The sequence below is a fragment of the Crassostrea angulata genome, chromosome 4 (genome assembly GCF_025612915.1).
Source record: "Crassostrea angulata isolate pt1a10 chromosome 4, ASM2561291v2, whole genome shotgun sequence".
In the NCBI taxonomy this organism is placed as follows: Eukaryota; Metazoa; Mollusca; class Bivalvia; order Ostreida; family Ostreidae; genus Magallana; species Magallana angulata.
This window is the reverse complement of record NC_069114.1, coordinates 41,266,089-41,286,148: the sequence shown is the minus strand read 5'-3', so window position 1 is coordinate 41,286,148 and position 20,060 is coordinate 41,266,089. Positions and strand designations below refer to the sequence as shown.

At 33.7% G+C, this 20,060-nt stretch overlaps 1 protein-coding gene and 1 pseudogene across 1 annotated transcript; both read left to right on the top strand.

Moving 5' to 3' along the window:
- The first annotated feature begins 2,260 nt into the window (after nucleotides 1-2,260).
- LOC128179961 (protein SSUH2 homolog) lies at nucleotides 2,261-7,566 on the top strand (annotated as a pseudogene).
- A 3,006-nt stretch (nucleotides 7,567-10,572) lies between these two features.
- LOC128179957 (protein SSUH2 homolog) lies at nucleotides 10,573-19,644 on the top strand. The gene is made up of 13 exons (XM_052847666.1): nucleotides 10,573-10,678; nucleotides 14,030-14,070; nucleotides 14,835-14,930; nucleotides 15,041-15,107; nucleotides 15,755-15,884; nucleotides 16,365-16,425; nucleotides 16,547-16,671; nucleotides 16,844-16,906; nucleotides 17,001-17,104; nucleotides 17,385-17,477; nucleotides 18,550-18,652; nucleotides 18,825-18,923; nucleotides 19,009-19,644. Exons 1-13 carry the CDS (start codon nucleotides 10,665-10,667, stop codon nucleotides 19,153-19,155), a joined length of 1,143 nt encoding a protein of 380 aa, XP_052703626.1. The 5' UTR covers nucleotides 10,573-10,664; the 3' UTR covers nucleotides 19,156-19,644.
- The last annotated feature ends 416 nt before the right edge of the window (nucleotides 19,645-20,060 follow it).

Here is a 20,060-nt window from a genome sequence, read left to right as displayed (position 1 = left end):
AAAATCCTATCGCCAAGTCCGAACCATGCAAAACAAAATATTATGTAGTATTTAAATGAAAACATGACCTATAAAACCGTAAACGAACGAGAAAAGGGGACTTAATTCTAGTTTACATGTACCAGACCCTGTTGAATGAAACGTGTAACTCAAGTTGATGGACTCGAATTAAAATTTACACTTATTGTTTTGGATCGGATTGTCAAATGTGTGCAAAAAACGGAACACATGTATACATAAATGCACATGCATGATTAGACAAGCGTTTTCCCCTGTAGGGTTTCTCACCTGTGTAACTAAGCTCCGCCCTTCATTTGAATTTATCTGAGGTTTACTGACCATCTACAGACTGGTTTTTAAATTCCTGTAATTATACCAATTTGTTACCCAGACCTTTAAATTCCTGTATTTATAGCAATTAGATTTCATACACAGTTTACAATACAGTAGCTTTTGTTACCATTTTGTCTCAATAGGCCTTTCACAATGACGAGTGTTGCGTATGTATTACCTCTTTCCTAATTGTTTTATATTTGTTTTGTATTCATAAATAATCATCATTTCGATTTTTGATCTGGCAACAAGTAACTGTCCATTCTATACCAATTCCAATCATTTAGTGGCAAAGTTCTGCCACCACTTGTCAAATCTTTTTGTAGACTCGTCAGGTGATTATGTAGGCTTGTCAGAAAATTATCATAATAAAAAGAAAATTAATATTTGGTTATTATAGCGTGTCCATGGCACTTATTGTCTGCCATTTACTTGTCTTTAAAATATTTGGCAAGTTAGCATAATGGTTATTTGACATTTCGACAAATCTATTAAAGATGATCATAATAAATATTTGGTATTTCATGTATGGTGATAGAGTTCTATCACCACTTGCCAGATGATAATGTTGACTTGTCAGATATGTATGTAATCTTGTCAGATAATGATTTCAACTTGTCAGATCGTTTTATCGACTTGTCACTTATTCACGTTTTTAAAAATTCAACACGAAAACGTGTCCACTACAATTCGTGCCATTCAGTTGACGACAGTTTATATGACAAGTCGACATAGGGTTCAGACATGTCGACATAATCATTTCACATGTCGACATAATTTTCTGTTAAGACGACAAGTCAACATCATTTTGTGACAAAATTGACTTAATAATTTTAATGATTATTTTCTTCAAACTGGCGGCCATTTTCTTATTCTTTGTTGACACCATAAGACAAAGATGTTGAATAGTCAGATGTTATGTCTTCTTAACAGAAATTATGCCCACTTATCAGATTATTTTGTCAACTTGTCAGATAATTATGACGACTTACTAGAAAGCGATGTCGACTTGAAAGATGATTATGTTGACTTGTCCGATCCTTATGTCCACTTGTCAAAATATGATGTAAACTAAGTGGCACAATTTCTTCGTGGTGAATTTGTAAACATGTGAATAAGTGACTAATTGGCGAAAAGATCATATAGGTTGACATTAATTATCTGACATGACAAGTCGACATGAAGATCAGAAAAGTCGACATTACTTATCAGAAATGACAAGTCGACATTAATTATCTGACATGACAAGTCGACATGAAAATCTGACAAGTCGACATTAATTATCTAACATGATAAGTCGACATGAAGATCTGACAAGTCGACAATAACTATCTGACATGAAAAGTCGACATGAAAGTCTGACAAGTTGACATAATTATCTAATATGACAAGTCGACATGAAGATCTGACAAGCTGACATTATTATCTGACATGACAAGTCGACATGAAGATCTGAAAAGTCGACATTAATTACCTGACATCAGTGCAAGTTAACACTGCCAAGTCAGTAATGTAAAACGTGCATTTGTGTCTTACAGTAACTAGATAAGAGATAAACAAACATAAACACATTTTAAACCAAAATGATAACTTTGATAAAAATATTCATCATTTAAGAAAATTTTTAAGGTAATAAAATTTATGTGGACTTTTCGTTCAAGGGAACCTGGGCTTTTTTTTTTTTTTTACAAAATAATTTAATTATAAATCAGAAATATTTTCAGTCTTAATCAATTATTTACATTGCATAGATATTAAACAAAGTAATTTATTCCCATCATCAACACCCGGCCATGGCTATTCTCGCCAACTTTAACAGGCCATGGGCGAAGTTAATAATTATATAAATGTTAAATAATGTATCAGAAATATGCTGTAGAATTGAATCAACAATACTGATAATTTCTTTTACTTCGTGTAGCCCTAAAAACGACCTGAACTAGATGGATGATAAAAAAACAGTAATCGATTTCGCCATTATTCCAGGATATGAAAATGTACGACTGCATGAGTGTAAGTAACAATCGACTTTTCTTTTATGAATCCTCCCCATATAAAAGTTATTTTAAGAAACTTTTAAATTTCATTTTCCAACTAGTTTCCGGTCATCATGTTTTACAGCATTACTTCCTCCTCCACCTGTGGACTACATTCCTCCGAAAAACCAAGAACAGCAGGATTTCATGAGGTATTTCGATACCTATATGCTTCCATATTCCTTTTTACCAATTTAATAAACGACTGTTCATTGTCAGAGGACCACGGTAAATTATCTTAATTTGTAAATTGGTAGTTCTATTTGACTTAAGTGTTAATTCAATTTTTTCTTGAAGAAGTTTATCGAACAATAAGAGTAGCAATTTCTGTGGGGGTGTCCGGATCCTCTGGAAAAAATTCCAATGTCTTAAATTTACGAAGTAAAAATTACCATTAATATCCCTCAAACTCACCGTATTCCATTTGGTAAACTCAAATATCCCTGGGACCCCCTAAAGAAAAAATTCTAGGTCCATGCATGTTACGCATTGTTAAAAAACGATGAAATCGACTCCAGTGCAAAAAAATATTCATTATACATGCATGCATATTTACTTTTATTATAACATATTTTTGAGCATTTGATGGATTTCTTTTCTTTATCATTCAGCGCTTCCGTGATATCTGAGGACACCGCCAGACAAGCTCTATTGGAACACGTGGGTCAGCAAAGTTGCTGGGGCAAAGGTGCTGCACAAAAAATGACCATCAAAGAGCTTAAGTGGTCCCCGTCCTATCATGTTAGTTTGTGATAATAATAATATCATTTTCATTGTCATAATAGATGTAAAACGTTTGATACCTAATATCTCTCTCTCTCTCTCTCTCTCTCTCTCTCTCTCTCTCTCTCTCTCTCTCTCTCTCCTACATTCTGTTCTTACTTTGTACATATCCATGTAATAACATAATTTATTACAGTATATTTTGGAGACATTTACCGAAGAAAGAAGTACTAAATGGCATTTCGAACCATTTAAGGGTATGGTTTTTTTATTTTTCATAGTGTGGTGTACATAATATGTATTCATGTATAATTACCATCATAATTGCAACATCTGATTTATTTATCTTACTTTGATTAGGTCAACCAGTAGATGGCCCACATAATGGACCTGCCCCTGGTCCCTGGGATATTCCAATAACGTACAGGTAGGTATTCAAAAACGAGACACTGTTCCACGAAGTTCCCCACACTGCTTACGTTAAGGTATCGGTTATCGGTTAAGGTATCGATAATCGGTTATCGGTTAAAGTATCGGGTTATCGGTTAAGGTATCGATGTTGAAATTAAATTGAACAATTCTAAACAAACAAACAAAAAACCATTGTCACGATTGCAGTTGTCTGATAAGTTTTTAAGTATAGTATGAGGTAATGTAAAGTAATCGACAGAAACTCTTTTAGAAATTAATCTTGATTGTAGAACTGCCATGGGTGCGACGCTAAAGGATACCTCAGATGTGCGGCGTGTCACGAACGGTCAAAAGTAAATTTTTGATTTCGTCTATACATTCATAGAAAATGTCAATTTAGATAACTTTTTTAAAAATTGCACAATCATGCATGAAGTTCAATTTCCATGAATTCTCTGTTTAAACAGATAAGATGCTCTGCTTGTCAAGGCGGTGTACAAGAACGAGAGAACCAGAACATAAAACATGTGATCACCAAGTGTCTTCAATGTTCAGAAACCGGTAAAAAGAGGTACCGAAAATATTACCCTTTTGATGTTTACAGTTGTCTACGTGTATTTTTAACCGGGTTTTCCAACGGAAAAATCCGGTTATTAAAATAGTGAAAATGGCAGGCGGGCGGCTGCCAAAAGGGTACCCTCATTGTACGGATAACTCCTCCTACAGTTTTCAAGATAAGAAGTTGTTCTTTTGTAGATTAATTGTACATATATCAGAGGTGTGCATATTGCTAGGATTTTGATTTCTGATAATTAATGAAAAAAATACCAGCTTTTGAATTTGGTCATTTTTTGGCAAAATATTGCCTATAGGGTACTCCATTTCACTGGATAGGGGTGGACATGGATTATGGATACAGTTCACATACCGGTTAAAGAAAACCCGGTTTGCTGTCACATTGACAGCTTTTCACTTGTTATTACTAGTTTAGTTTCCATGTCATTGTGCGCTGCACTATTCATTATTCAGAGAGTCAAACTTTCAGGTGTGCGACATGCGGTGGCGACCGTCGGATTAATGCCACCTTTGCGAGGGACACCGTCAGTTAAGATGGTTAATCCGACTTAGTATCTTCTGGTAAGCAATGAAATATTCTTTGAAACTGAAAAAAACTAAAATAAGGTTTTTCCTTTGTTTTAAGTTTGCATGAAAACCATTACTGGCCCAATAACGCTTTTTTCGTTATAGACTTACCTGTTTGGATTTAAACACATAACATGGCCAATAACGTGAGTGATCACTTTATAGAGAACACAGGTCTCCCGCATGAACTGGTTAAGGCTGTCGAGTCAATTGAATTTCAAGATACTCAGTTCTGAGTATGTACAGTACTTTGATTAATAATTCTGATATATAAACTGTAAATATAGTATTATGAATCAAATTGTAGATTTTATAAATGGATTGTTTGATTTCAGGACTGATTGTTTATTTAGCAACCATTTTGTCCGCCTTTTTTGACACATACACATTATATATTACCGAACTGTATTAATCTGACCTTCTTAGAATTACAACAAAAAAGCAACAACAATAAAATCATTTGGCGTTCTTGTCGAGACCTTTTTATGAAATTTAAAGCGCAATGTGCAATTGAAAAACTGCAAAACATCCAACAAAACAAAGTAACACTATAACCCTTTTTATTCTTAATGGGTTTTTTTAAAATGATAATGTGAACCAAGTTGTCTTTGCGGAGCAGGAGTTTAAGGTTTTTAGTTTAGATGTCCAACTGCAAGTTCCCAATGCTAAATTATAAATATATAATATACTAGACTTCGACCCGTGCGTACACGGGTTGACATTGCATATCGGACATTAACGAAATAGGTACATCGACACACCTTATTATTGACATTTACATAACAAAGCTATAAGCCTACAATAAATGCTATTAATTTTACTACATTTTCCTTAGTCTGAATAATCTAACATTGTCTCGGGAAAGGCCCTCACCACAGTTAGAATGCCTCCCTTATATCCGTAATGTAGCAGAAAATTGCAGAATCACTCCGGAACGATTTTGGAGAAAGTTATTGAAGTTGCCTTGAAAATAAAATTCAAATTCATCACAACAAACCTTTTTGAGACTGCAAATACCTTTCAACCAAACATTGTAATCCATAGAATGGAAGAATTCAACACCTTTTTACCAACGTACACGTATTTTCTTTGTAAAACTGGGTCTGTAGGACAATATTCATTTTAACGATAAAACATATTCTATCTTCACTCTCCTAACAATAAAATGTAACTTTTTTGCATGTAATCAAATATTTTTTGTCATCACGAAGACAAAAGTAAGTACTTAGTTGAAATTTATATTTGTTATTTTATACTTTCTCTCATAAGAAATCATTAATATAATATGAACAGAATATATATAGCAAAAGTCCAATGAAAATTTACCCGTATTTGTATTATCATTTCTGAGTTTATTCAATTGTGGAAACATAAACTAAAGATCCCGTTAGCGTGAATGTATTGCACAAGCGCAAGATTGTAAAATCCAAAAAATCTAGGTGATTTTCGTTGATTATTAATTAGCGAAGCTTAACTGAGAAAAAATAAAAACAAATTGGTAATCTTCAAGTACCAATGATGTTTAAAATATATAAAACAAAAGACAGTACTCTTTCGATTTCTCGGTATTAAAGACCAAAAATTCGAGTCTATTATTTTAATATAGTAGTATAGATATTATTTTTTTAAGTATTGAATCCTTATTTTTTGAAAGATATAGTCTCATAACTGCAACGGTGTGTGCATACAAATTGAATAACGCGCGTTAGCACGTTATGAAAATTTGTTTGCACACACCGTTGCAGTTATGAGACTATATCTTTCAAAAAATAAGGATTTAATGCTTATATTTACATTTTTTTACCCTCTTGTCTTGTACGCAAATGCGAATTATACCTCAAAATTACTGTATTATCCTATGGGTAAGTTCAAATTAATGGAAGAGCCACAGTAACAGCCACAAGCGTGATCTTTGATTTTCGCATGTGACGTATTTAGCAGCGTTAAACGTTTGTGACGTCACAATTAAAACTCGTGAGTTAACCTATTAGTACCCTGTCTGTGTTATGGTGCTATATCTGCGGTAGCTTTACATGCAAAATATATGTGAAATGTAAATATATTTATGTATGTCATAGAGTGTAGGGCGGATACGATGCCCCTGTGGATAGATCCTAACTGACCTAGCCTAACCTAGCTGAGATTTGCGATGCTTCTTGCAGAGTTGATTAAGAAAGCGAAAGAGTTGATAGCGCATGCTTACCAATTAACACAATGTTCCAGAATGTAAATTAAATGAATTCACCGACTACTAAGAGTTATTGCCCTTTCCAGAAAAAAATTATATATAAACAATAATTAATTGCACTGATTATTTGTTTGTTTTTTATTATCAGGTGACACCGGTCACTAAATTTCCAGAGGCGGAAATTAACAAGGCCTCCCAAAGACTCCTCAGTCGTCACCTGTTTCCCCAGCGTGTGATTCACATGCAGGTAATATACACAGTTCTTTCTAATACGTACATACTCTCATCGTGTAAAATGACGCTTTCTATGTCATGATGTATTTAGTATTAACTTGTACATCATCCTTGTATAACTCTAAAGATGTTTTTCACATCGATGATATATAATAGACATGATAGAGTACTAACAGAAAGGACATAATAATACTTACAAAGAGTATATTTTACCGTTTAATTTAACATTTCTTACATCGATTTAAATTTCAAAGAAATGTCACAGATTATGATAAAACTAACGAATATGAAGCCAATGGTCGTCTTTTTAACCATCAAATTCTAAAATGACGTTCACGTTTACAGCGTCACGTGATACGCATGGTTCCAGTGACGCGGTGTTTATATGAGCACAAAGAGAAATATCTGTTCTACTACATGTATGTTTACGGATTGGAGAGCAAGGTTCACGTTCCCGATTACCCGGAATAATGCTGCTTGGGATGCTCCATCTTGTAATGGCGATCAATCCGGATGTGACGTCACATGAAAAGATTTTGTATATAAAATATGATATCTATTCATAATTATATGATGTTCTATTATGGTTAATCGTTCTGTACATTTATAATGTCCTGTTTTGTTTTATCAATTTTTCGTTGACAGTCTTCGAGACTTATAAAACCATGAATATACAATAAAATATCAATACATTTTATTCAATGTATTGTTTTGATATTGCCGATCAGAATATAAGGTTTGATAAAAACACGGCGCGACTTTACAGGGCTGAGCAATTTAAAAAATGAATACGTGTCCACTTACTTAAAAACTAAACTAATTGTACCCAAAGTGAAAGAGATAGCATGTACCGATTAGAGAGTTATTACAGTTAATTTTTCTAAATTAAAATTGTTGACATATTTGATGTACCTAAATGTTATTTTAAACCCTATTATTCACTCAAAACTATATACCCAAATTCATTATGTGGCTATGAAACATTAGGCAATCCTCAGATAGTATCCCGATCTCGATTATCTGGGATGCTATTATAAAAGACCTGCTTCTATCTCATTAAATCTTGCTTGGTGGATGCGTTTGTTATTCATATACTGAGTAATAAGATTGTTGTTCCATTGATATGTACGGAAGCTCATTGAGGTCAGCTTAGCAGAAAAAATAATTTCTTTTGCGTTTAAACGCAATAACTATTGCGTTTAATCGCAATCTTTTGCGTTAAATCGCAATAAGTTTTGCGTTTTAAACGCAAAAGATTGCGATTAAACGCAATAGTTATTGCGTTTAAACGCGAAAGAAATGATTTTTTCTGCTAAGCTGGCCTCAATGAGCTTCCGTAGGCCTCAATAAGCTTCCGTAGATATGTATAATAGTTGAAATTTAAATAAAATTTAGAAGTTAATGGTACGATATTTATCATATTAAACAGAATATTATATGGTTAAAAAAATCATATAATTGAGTGTGGAACGGCGAAATGATAAAAAAAACAATACAATATGACATTATACTGTCTATATGATATGACACAATATGATATGGTATCATATGTTACGATATCATATTAAATGAAACATTATCTTTTTATGTGATACAATGACCTATCATCATGATATACCATACAATATCATATTATATCATATTGTATGGTATATTTATATGGTATCATATTCTTTGATACGATATTGTATCATATCACATGATACAATAGCATCTCGTATCATATTAAACAATTATGGACTTCTCGTGGGTCCTTGATAGATATCATTTGACACGGGTCTATATAACAACATATTCATCTATATGTACATTGAAGTCCATTAATTGTATTTTATAGGACATGATATTTTCATGATTTTGATGAAAATTGTCATATGTTGCATAATTATATAAGATTGTAATATGCTAACGAATCATAAAGCATCGATGTACTGTGGATGCTCGAGAGACCTTGGGTCGGCATTGAGGGTACTGAGGAAGCTATGAGGAATCTCTGAAAGACACTGAGATCGGCACTGATGAAGCTCTGTGTGACCCTGAGGTCGGCATTGAGGGTAATGAGGAAGCTCTGAGTGACCCTGAGGTCGGCATTGAGGGTACTGAGGAAGCTCTGAGGAATCTCTGAAAGACACTGATCGGCACTGAGGGAGCTCTGAGGAAGCTTTGAGTGACCCTGAGTTCGGCATTGAGGGTAATGAGGAAGCTCTAAGTGACCCTGAGGTCTTCATTGAGGATAATGGGGAAGCCCTAAATGACCTTGAGGTCGGCATTGAGAGTACTGATGAGGAAGCTGTGAGAGACTCTGAAGTTGGCATTGAGGGTACGTAGGAAGCCCTGAGAGACCCTGCTCTGTTCAAAAATTAAATAACCAAATATATGTTCATGCAAACTCTACTTTTTACATGTGTTGATATCGTATACATGTACATGTATATTTGATTTATGTTAGCTGATATCCCCATTATTTAATTATTTGATATTGTATTGACATGATTTACATAATTGTTTTTGTAAAAAAAATCTACGCGAATAACTTTGTTTGCAATTTTCCTCGTAGGGTGTCTTTCTTTTTTCGCCTCTATAATAAGTATAGGTTATTTTGTATGATATTTGTAGGAAAAGAATGTAAAACTTTACTTTAAGACTTCTTTTCATTGAAGCCCATAAAGCCATTACATAAATATTATTAGCATTTGTATATATACTTTCTTTAGTTTGCCCTTTAAATTGTCCGTCAGTGTCTCAAATGTCATTTAATCCTATCGCCAAGTCCGAATCATGCGAAACAAAACAACATATAATGTTTCAATTGAATCACGACCTATAAAACTGGCCTTTAAAGGCCCAGAAAATGGTGACGTCTTAATGCAAGTTTACATGTACCAGACCTTACACATGCCCGTTACTCAAGCTTGCGTGAGCTGTGTAGAACTGTTTCAAATTGACAAAATAGACGCAACACCTCTCCGAAATTTCAAATTATCGAAAAAAATATTGGTCAACAATTCCGGAAATATTTTTTTTTACGATTTTATGATTCACAACACTGCATCATATTCTAATTATGCAAAAATGTTATCATAAATAAGTATAAACATAACATGAGAAAATATTAAATGCATACGATTGTGTATTCAAATGATATGAAAATTGCACACTGATAAAATAGTACCTTCTAACACTGCATAAAATGTAGGAATACTAATATAATACGATTTTATGATTACCTTAAAAAAATTTGTCGGATTTTTAAGATACAAATTGATGTTACAGCTGAGAAGCTGTAGTTCTGCACAAAAAGGTTCTATCAGCTGAAATGAATGCCAGACAGTAAGTGTAACACTCTTGTTGGTTTGAATCTTATTGTTAAGTGTGTGCAAAAGCGAAACTCATGTACACATATACACATGTACACGCATGATTGGGCAAGTCACACATCGATAACTAAGCTCCGCCCCTCACTTGAACCTGTCCGAGGTTAACTGACCATCTAAAGACCCCAGACTTTAAATTCCTGTAATCATAGCAATTGGATTTTGTACACGGCTAACCATACAGTAGCTTTCTAATCCTTTAGTGTCAATATCCATTTCACCATGACGAGTGTTGTGTATGTATTACTTTTTTTTATTAGAAATTCTATTTGTTTTGTATTCATAAATATCCATCATTTAGATTTGCGATTTTAGATATCGCAACAAATTCCTTTTAATTCTATACCGATTCCAATCCGTCAATAGAGATGAAAATGGATTGTTTCAATCTTCTTATGTGCCAAGTACATTCTTGTCAAACATCTTCTGAGTAGACAAATCGCATATATGATAATTGAATATGGGTATTTTTGGGGGTTTTTTTTATGTAATTATTGTCTATATAAAGATCTTAAAATCTTTAATACACGTATATTCGGATTATTCAGTTCAGAGTTTCTCTGGAACTGTTTAAACCACCAATCAATATAAATGTCGGACGGAATTGCGAAATAAGAAAAGTTGTTTCCCGTTAACAGAATCGCCGATTAAATGGATAAACTGAGTGAATTAAAAAATGAATTTAATCACAATTGAATTGAATACATGTATGACCCGATCTTTCTTAACGTGTCCAATTGTCAGGAGCACCATAGCCACTCGACATATATTTTCAGGCATACATGTGCCTTTAAAAAGTATTTCAGTTTTAAAATCGAATCGGGTCTGCAAGAAATCATGATGTTGTATTCCTTAACGACCAGCATCCTTATTGCTGTCAATCTGACCTATTTAATGTTTCGAATTCAATAATGCAGTCCGTTGATCATCAAACCAAACAATAAAACACTTTTGTCAAATACCGATCTTCGATACAATTTTGTTCATACAAGTAAAATTATGATTTTTCATCAATCTCCCCTTAACACTCCCTCACTTTTTATCCCCATTTCTCTTGGACTACAAGCCGTGTTTCTCAATACCCTGTCCTTAAGACCAGCTGAAAACAAGTTAGCATGTACACGCCACACTTCCACTAAGTTACAGGTACTATTCATGTGTATTGATTTTCACCCTTGACTGCAATCCACTTTCCTGCATTATTTTTGCAAATGATCAATAGATGACATCGATCAAATATGATGCCTGGCCTATGTCGGGTACAATATAGATTTTTTTCCTTGCTCATATACACCAGTAAGGATGTAAATGTGCTTCAGTGCCTACTTTGAGTTTATAAAACTCGGACGACTTGTAAAAATAAATAACCAGTGAGGAACTGCTTCAAATACTCTGTTCATTGTTTGCACAAGCTCCTGTTATGAAAATTAGATAGGCTCAAGGCTCAAGTTTTTAAAGCAAACTTAGATAAACTCTTGTTCGATTGGAATTTTGTTTATAAAGTACGTTGTGTATATATACAAAGCATCAACTATTATAAGGACAGTAGATTTTGCACAAAAAGGCTTCATTTATGACGGCACGATGATCTTAAGAAATGAATATACATGTTAATTGAATAATTGATGGAACCAGAAATACATGTAATATACTGCATTTGAGGAAATCCCTATGACTTGCCTTGCAATGAGTATAATCTATATAGATCTAATAGCAGATAATAAAATAATAACCATTTTCGATATTAATAGTTTCCTACCAATTTTTGAGATATACAATATAAACGACAGTATTTCACCTTGAGAATTCGAATATATATGTATACTGTAACTTCTTTGAAGTTTGCATTGGCGTTCCTGGGAAAAGTATATTTTCTCAAAATATCTTTTTCATTTATTAGTTAAGCAAATATATCTTGTGGTGAAAAGTTTCATGTACATGTTAGTTTTCTTCAAAAACCAATTTAAAAATTAATGAAGATTTTTTTTACAAGTTCGCGAAAAAGCATACGGCTATATTTTAAAAGTTTAACACAAACACGTTATCGAAGTCGGCTAAGTTTAGGTTATTTCAAGGTTTTTTTAATACGATTTGCAAACTTTAACCAATACTGTGTTCCAAAAAGTGTCGAATTTTTCCTCACTATTCATTGAACACCAGTACTGTATATTAAAAAACTACTTTTGGGAAGAAAGGCACAGATTGGGAGATTCATCACCTTATGGTGTGACGTTATTTAGCGAATTTTATATGTACTCAATGTTTATCAAATCTCGACTGCACATACGAATTCGTGGTATACAATAATTCATAACTATACATTATTCTGATATACCGAAATTTTAGTTACACAGCATCTATGAATTGATACAATAAAATAATGTATCAAACTCTACGCTCCTTTTGTTTTCATGTTGCTATCTACCGGCATTTTGAAATTCTTTGGATTTGACCATTTCGAAATCCATGACCTTTTACTGATACCCAATAAGACTGATCGCAGAGTACATGTTTAAAATATATACACCGAGAATGGATTTTTAAAGATACCTGGTGAATAAAGTCGGTACTCTGTTTCGTTTATGCGGTACAGATTGGTCAATATTGAGGTGTATCACAGATATCAATCGCTGGTAAATAGATTCTCAGCTCTTTTGAAAATGAAAATCATAGTAAAAAATGTTTTGCATAATGCGAACATCCAAATGTACATTTACTGTCTGGCTTTGTAAAGAAATGCAGGCAAAATAATGTGTGATTAAACATAATCTTCACCAATCCAGTATTGACTACTGTGGAATCATTAGATTTCGTGGTGGCTCAATTTTCGTGGAATTCGTGGGTACCTCGCATCCACGAATTAACATCCTCCACGAATTAATAAATAAAGGTAAAAATGTCATATTTCTTTTATAGCTTTAGACGAATACACGAAATTACGTCCCACCGAACCTGTAAAATTTAGGCAATCCACGAATATTGGCCCCCACGAAAATTAATGATTCCACAGTAGTTCTTGTTTATTTTTTGTCAACGTGCAGCTAAATGCGTTAACAAGGAACTTAAATTTTTGACCACAGATAACAATCGCGGCAACGATATTAGTACAATGCTAATACCCAATGATAAAAAAATAACTCTAAATTGGTTACTTTTAGAGTTATAAAGACAGACTTAAAAATAAAATCTGCAAATAATATAAACATTTCTATTATAGTCGTTTCACTTTTAAAACAACTAATTTACATATATACAGGCGTTTGTTAAACTATAATTTCTTAGTTAAGACACACAATACTGACTTGGTCAAAAGGCAGGGTTAACTAGCGTGGACGTTTTTTTATCGTTCAAGAGGTTCGGACTAAATTTTACAAAAGAACTTTTTCAGTCTTGTTGAACAATTAATTTCTAGTGCGTGAAATCAAACAAGATACTTTATTCCCATCATGAAAAAACCCGGATAAGGCTTTTCTTGTGAACACTTCATAGGCAAACTCAATGAATGTTTCATAAATATTAAAAATGCATTTGGAATGTTTTGTAGAGTGCCATTAACGATGCTGATAATTTGTTTTATGTTGTTGTAGTCCTGGAAACGACGTGGGTCAGGTGGATGAAAATGACCCAGGTGAGAATTTATTAATTTTGTGTTATTTTCAAGGTATTCAATGTATAATGAAGGAATATTGAACAATTTTAAAATCATATTAAATAAGTAAAATGTGTACCGCTAGATAACGATAAAAGAGAAATGAACCAAATTCACAAGAAGCCGCCGTTTTGTACCTTAATTTTTTTCCCCTCTATGAAAACATTGAGATTGTAATTTTTGACAAAATATCTGCGATAAACCATTTCCTTTTTGTGGCATATTTTGATACAGAGAAGCATCTATTTACAAGGAGATTTGAATGAATTTAAAATTACTTTTACATTTATCTTTAAAAAACATGCGCTGTCCTTATACTTTGATATAAAATTCAAGGTGCAAAATCGTCGAAAGGTCGATCATTCCTCTAGCGGAGTATTTTTATTTCATAACGCATTTAAAATGGTATCATGGTTAAAGAAATTGGACAGTTCATTTATGATATAAAATGTAGTCGTTACTAGTATACATTGAATACACTAAAGCCTTGTTAAGTGCGTGACATATTTATATTAAATTGCACATTGCAAACAAAACACAAAGGTACTCCTATATTTAGAAGATTCCTGCTGCGTCCAGGGACGCCAAATACTAGTATCTGATCAATTCAAAACATAACTTAATGATAAGCTGGATTTTATTGTGGAAGTATCATCGCAAAGCGATTTTGCAGTGTTTCCGAAACATATTAAATTATTCTTTAAAGCGAACTAAACAAAAGTTTTGTTTGATTTCCTTTCAAGTTGTCGGCGGAGATTTGAATGCAGAAGGAGTTGAGGCCAAACCAGTCATCGATTTCGCTACAGTTCCTGGATACGACAATGTCCGATTGGATAAGTGTGAGTAACAATAAACTCTCTTTTAGAATCCTCACTACATACAAGAAGTTTCTAAATCTGTTTGGAATTTTATTTTCGAACTAGCTTAAGACTGACATCTTGTTTTTCAGCATTACTTCCGCCTCCCCCTGTGAATTACGTCATTCCACAAGATCAGAAACAGCCGGATTTCATGAGGTACTTCGATTCCTTCATGCTCCCGAATTCTTTTTATTTATTTGATAAAATATATCTTAGATACTGAGCATCATTTTAAAATTTTAATTTGCAACTTCTAAATTACTAGTTCTAAATTGTTGGTTATTTTTTTTTCGAGTTGCATTCAAACGAGGTACAATGAAGCGCATTTCTTTTGAAACGAGAAAAACAGTGTTCGTCACAATGCTTTCGGAACCGCTACTCTTCTAAACAGCACAAGCAGGAATTTCACACACGTGCATTATACACAAAAACACACATAAACACACTTTTTTTCTTTTCAAATATATGTTCAGAAACAGTGATATTGTTGTTCAAAATAAAGAGTCAAGAATATTTTTAGTAACAAATTTATTTGGGTTTACATTGTGACGAATACTATTTTCCTCGTTTCAAAAGAAATGGGCGTGACTTATGTAGCAATTGACATTCGATACAAAGTTTACAACATTCCATTCAAACGTAAATTTTTACCACTTCAATGCGCTTCATTGTATTAATTAACAATGAGAATAACGATTGATAATTTGAAGTCATATGTACCCTAGTTAAAACCGAGGAGAGTATTGAGTTGTATTTAGCAATAATATGTTCTATGTAAATTGTTTTTCTTTTTTTTCGATCAGCGCTCCCGTGATATCTGAGGACACCGCCAGACAATCTCTATTGGAACACGTGGGTCAGCAATGTTGCTGGGGGAAAGGTGCTGCCGAAAAAATGACCATCAAGGAGCTTCAGTCTTCCACGTCCTATCACGTCAGTTTGTGGATATATATATCTTCATAAGTTGTGCAAAATTCAAAACAGAAAAAATCAGATATAATACCGTCAACTTGGAATAATACATCGTGCAAGATATCATTTAGTTCATGCTAACTATTGTCGTTAATTGTCAGGGTTGTTTTACTTTAAAGCGCTATAGGCATGTAAACTCATGGATTCATTGTTATGAATAATGTAAAGAATATGAAATCATCCACGAATATAACTGATATTACAAAAATGATTTAAATGAATAATTATTGCATTCAAAATAGACAAATTGCTGCGCTCTCTCTCTCTCTCTCTCTCTCTCTCTCTCTCTCCCCCCCCCCCTCTCTCTCTCTCTCTCTCTCTCTCTCTCTCTCTCTCTCTCTCTCTCTCTCTCTCTCTCTCTCTCTCTCTCTCTCTCTCTCTCTCTCTCTCTTACAATGTATTCGTACTTAAAGGTAACATATTATGGCATCATATTTGTAGTATGTTCTGGAGACATTTACCGAAGAAAGAAGCACCAAATGGGATTTTGATCCATTCCAGGGTATGGAGTTTTAATTTTTATATTAAGTATACTTATGTGTTTTACATAATGTGTACAGATCTAAAATTACCTTCATGTTTCTTAAAAGTAACAACATCTTTATGTATCTTAATTTGGTTAGGTCAACCAGTGGATGGCCCACATAATGGGCCTGCCCCTGGTCCATGGGATATCCCGGTACCGTTCAGGGAGGTATTCAAAAACGAGACACAGTTCCGCGAGGTCCCCCACACTGCCTACGTTAAGGTAAATGTTTTTAAAATAATTAAAGTTGTAAAAAAAATGATTTGAAGAAACAGATTAAAAACTGCATTATCATGCTTGATTGCGGTTGACTTGTCTGTACAGTCATTGTATAAGTATACTAGTATGTGGACTTATCGACAGCAACTCGTTTAACGATTCATTTTGATTGTAGGACTGCCACGGGTGTAACGCTAAAGGATTCCTAAGATGTGGGACGTGTCACGGACGATCACAAGTAAATTTGTAATTTCGTCAAATTAGATAAAGAATTTTGTCAAAAGCCTAATAATGTATGTAATTCAGTTTCCATGAAAACGCTGTTTAAACAGATAAGATGCTCCGCTTGTCAAGGCAGAGGACGGAAACAAGTGTACAAGAACGGCAAACATGAGCTCACCAATTGCCCCCATTGTTTCGGGACCGGTAAAAGGAGGTACCGGAAATACTACCTTTATATGTATACAGCTGTCTACCTGTACTTTTATTAATAGTTTCGATGTTAATGTACTAAGCATTATATATAAAAGGGGATAGTTAAGACGAATAGCTTTTTTAAAGTAAATGTTATCACCAAATCGAGTTATAAAATAGAAGAACTATGAAATAACTTGAGGTCAAAAAGCAAAACATGATTTTACTTTCACATAAGCATTTCTGTAACTTTCATAATTCAGAAGATCAAAATGGTTGTATGTCACAACTTCCTGTTTCAGGTGTGCAAGATGCGGTGGAGACGGTCGGATTCAATGCACTTCTTGCAAAGGATGTTGTCGTTTGAGGTGGTTTATCCGACTCAGTATTGTCTGGTAAGAAATTTCTTTAAAATGAAAAAAAGCCTTACGTTTCTGAAGTTTTCCTGTCTGGACGAAATCATACTGCAAGACCAAAACACTTCATTGCACACTATAAAGAATTTAGATACATTATGTTCGCATTGAAACACAATGTAGGGCCAATAACACTTCCTTGCACTATACCAAAAAACTTATATATGTTCGCAATGAAACACAATGCGTGGCAAATAACACTTCCATGCACTACACCAAAAACTTATATTCGCATTGAAACACATTGCAGGGCCAATAACCATTCCTTGCACTATACCAAGAACTTATATATGCTTGCATTGAAACACATTGCAGGGCCAATAACCATTCCTTGCACTATACCAAGAACTTATATATGCTTGCATTGAAACACATTGCAGGGCCAATAACCATTCCTTGCACTATACCAAGAACTTATATATGCTTGTATTGAAACACATTGCAGGGCCAATAACACTTCCTTGCACTATACCAAAAAACTTAGGCCTAACAAAAAAATAGGTTTGTTTCCGCTTTCAGGTTGAAAAAAAAATAGGGTCGGTAGGTAGGCTTTTTTCCCCTCTCCATCTGTTCAATTGTGCATATTAAACCATTTATCTATTAAACTTTTCATGGATGTCATCATATATTTGACTAAATGAAAGCCCAGAGGAAAATGATCTGATTAACTTTTTCCCCGCCTGGTGGGAACATTTCTCGAGCTCAACTGGCACGACATGTGCTGCCATTTGTAAATAACAAACATAAAAAAACCACAACACTGATGACATATAAATAATGATGATATATAAATAAAATTTAGAGGACACAATAAATGTTTTAATCGGATAAAAACGAAATTTTAACAAAAAAACGGATAAAAGCGGAAATTTACGAAAAAACTCGGAATTTTTTTTGGGGTCGGCGGGTTTAAGTTAGGGTCGGTCGGGAAAGCGGAAACAAACCTATTTTTGTTAGGCCTTATATATGTTCGCATTGAAACACACTGCGTGGCAAATAACACTTCCTTGCACTACACCAAAAACTTACATATATTTGCATTTAATTGCAGGTGCAATAACGTTGGTGAACACGTTGTTGAAAAGACAGGTCTCCCGAATCAACTGGTCTCCAAGGCCGCCGGGTCACTCGGGTTTCAGGATACCCAGTTCCGAGTATGTGCAGTACTTTGATTATTACATTTAATAAATAAACGGTAAATAAGATATTACATGTATTATAATTTTAGTTTTTTAGTGATTGGCTTCTTTATTTGTTGATTTTATCACTGATTAATTGATTCCATGACTGATTTCGTGATTGATTGAATGATTTAATGATTATAAGGTGATGCCGGTCGCTAGATTTCCAGTGGCTGAAATTAACGAGGCCTCCCATAGACTTCTCAGCAGTCACCAGTTTCCACAGCGTATGATTCACATGCAGGTAAATTACACAAAAAAGTCAGGGTCTTCTTTCTAACTATTTATGTTTTTTCGACATTACACAAAAATGACGTTCTTGTTTTCAGCGTCACGTGATACGCATGGTTCCAGTGACACAGTGTTTCTGTGACCACAAAGAGAAGGATCTGACCTACTTTGTCTACGGACTGGAGAGCAAGGTCCACGCCCCCGACTACCCAGAACAATGCTGCTGGGGATGTTCCATCATGTAATGGCGATCAACCCGGATGTGACGTCACGTGAAAAGATTATATATGTGATATATTATACCTATTCATAATTATGTGATGTTTTAATTTGGTTAATCATTCTGTAACACTATAACGCATTCACTCTCTTCGAAACTAATAGAAACCATAAACTTATTAAATAAATCACTGCATTGATGAGCAAACCATGCCTGGTTTTAACTTGATACGGCGCGACTTTATAGGGCTGAGTAATGACAAAAATTAATAAAGTGTGCATTTTTATAATAATTTATCTGTCTATATACTAAAAACTTAACTAATTTTACCCAAACTGCAAGAGCTAGGTTTTACCAATTTGGAAGTTGTAACACATTTTTTGTATATGACATGGATTTATATGCATGAAGTATTATGAAGCTAATGCTGATGGGACTGTCAAACGCAGCTCTGTTAAGTATAAGGGTAAAGCTTGGTAATGATAAATTATAGTTTGGGTCATATATTGTATAATTATATCAAAAGAGTTATCTAGATGAGTAACTTCATCGTTAATGTATATATTGTATTATCGAGAAAAGTTTTTAAAGTATTTCTCACTTAAATTGTTGGCATACCGGTATCTGACTTAAATTCAGATATTAATATATATTTTATTTTTATATTCTACGAACTCTGTATTTATTGTTATTGTTATATATTTTTTATATACAATAAACATGTAGATGACATTTTATTTTACTTTGTACATGTATTGCACGATTGTATTGTACGCTCATTTCTTATCTTTTTACTTTCTTTTATTTACCAGTATGATATTATTTCGTTTCATTTTTATAATTCATACTTGTTCTTTTTTGTCAGTACTTTAATTCAATAAATTATTTTGAATGTTTTATTATCCTTGTGTAAACGCGTAATAGGATACT

Coding starts and splice junctions, on each gene's coding strand:
- LOC128179957 (XM_052847666.1), top strand. Junction 18,653..18,824: donor TTCAGGATACCCAGTTCCGA/GTATGTGCAGTA, acceptor AATGATTATAAG/GTGATGCCGGTCGCTAGATT. Junction 18,924..19,008: donor AGCGTATGATTCACATGCAG/GTAAATTACACA, acceptor TCTTGTTTTCAG/CGTCACGTGATACGCATGGT.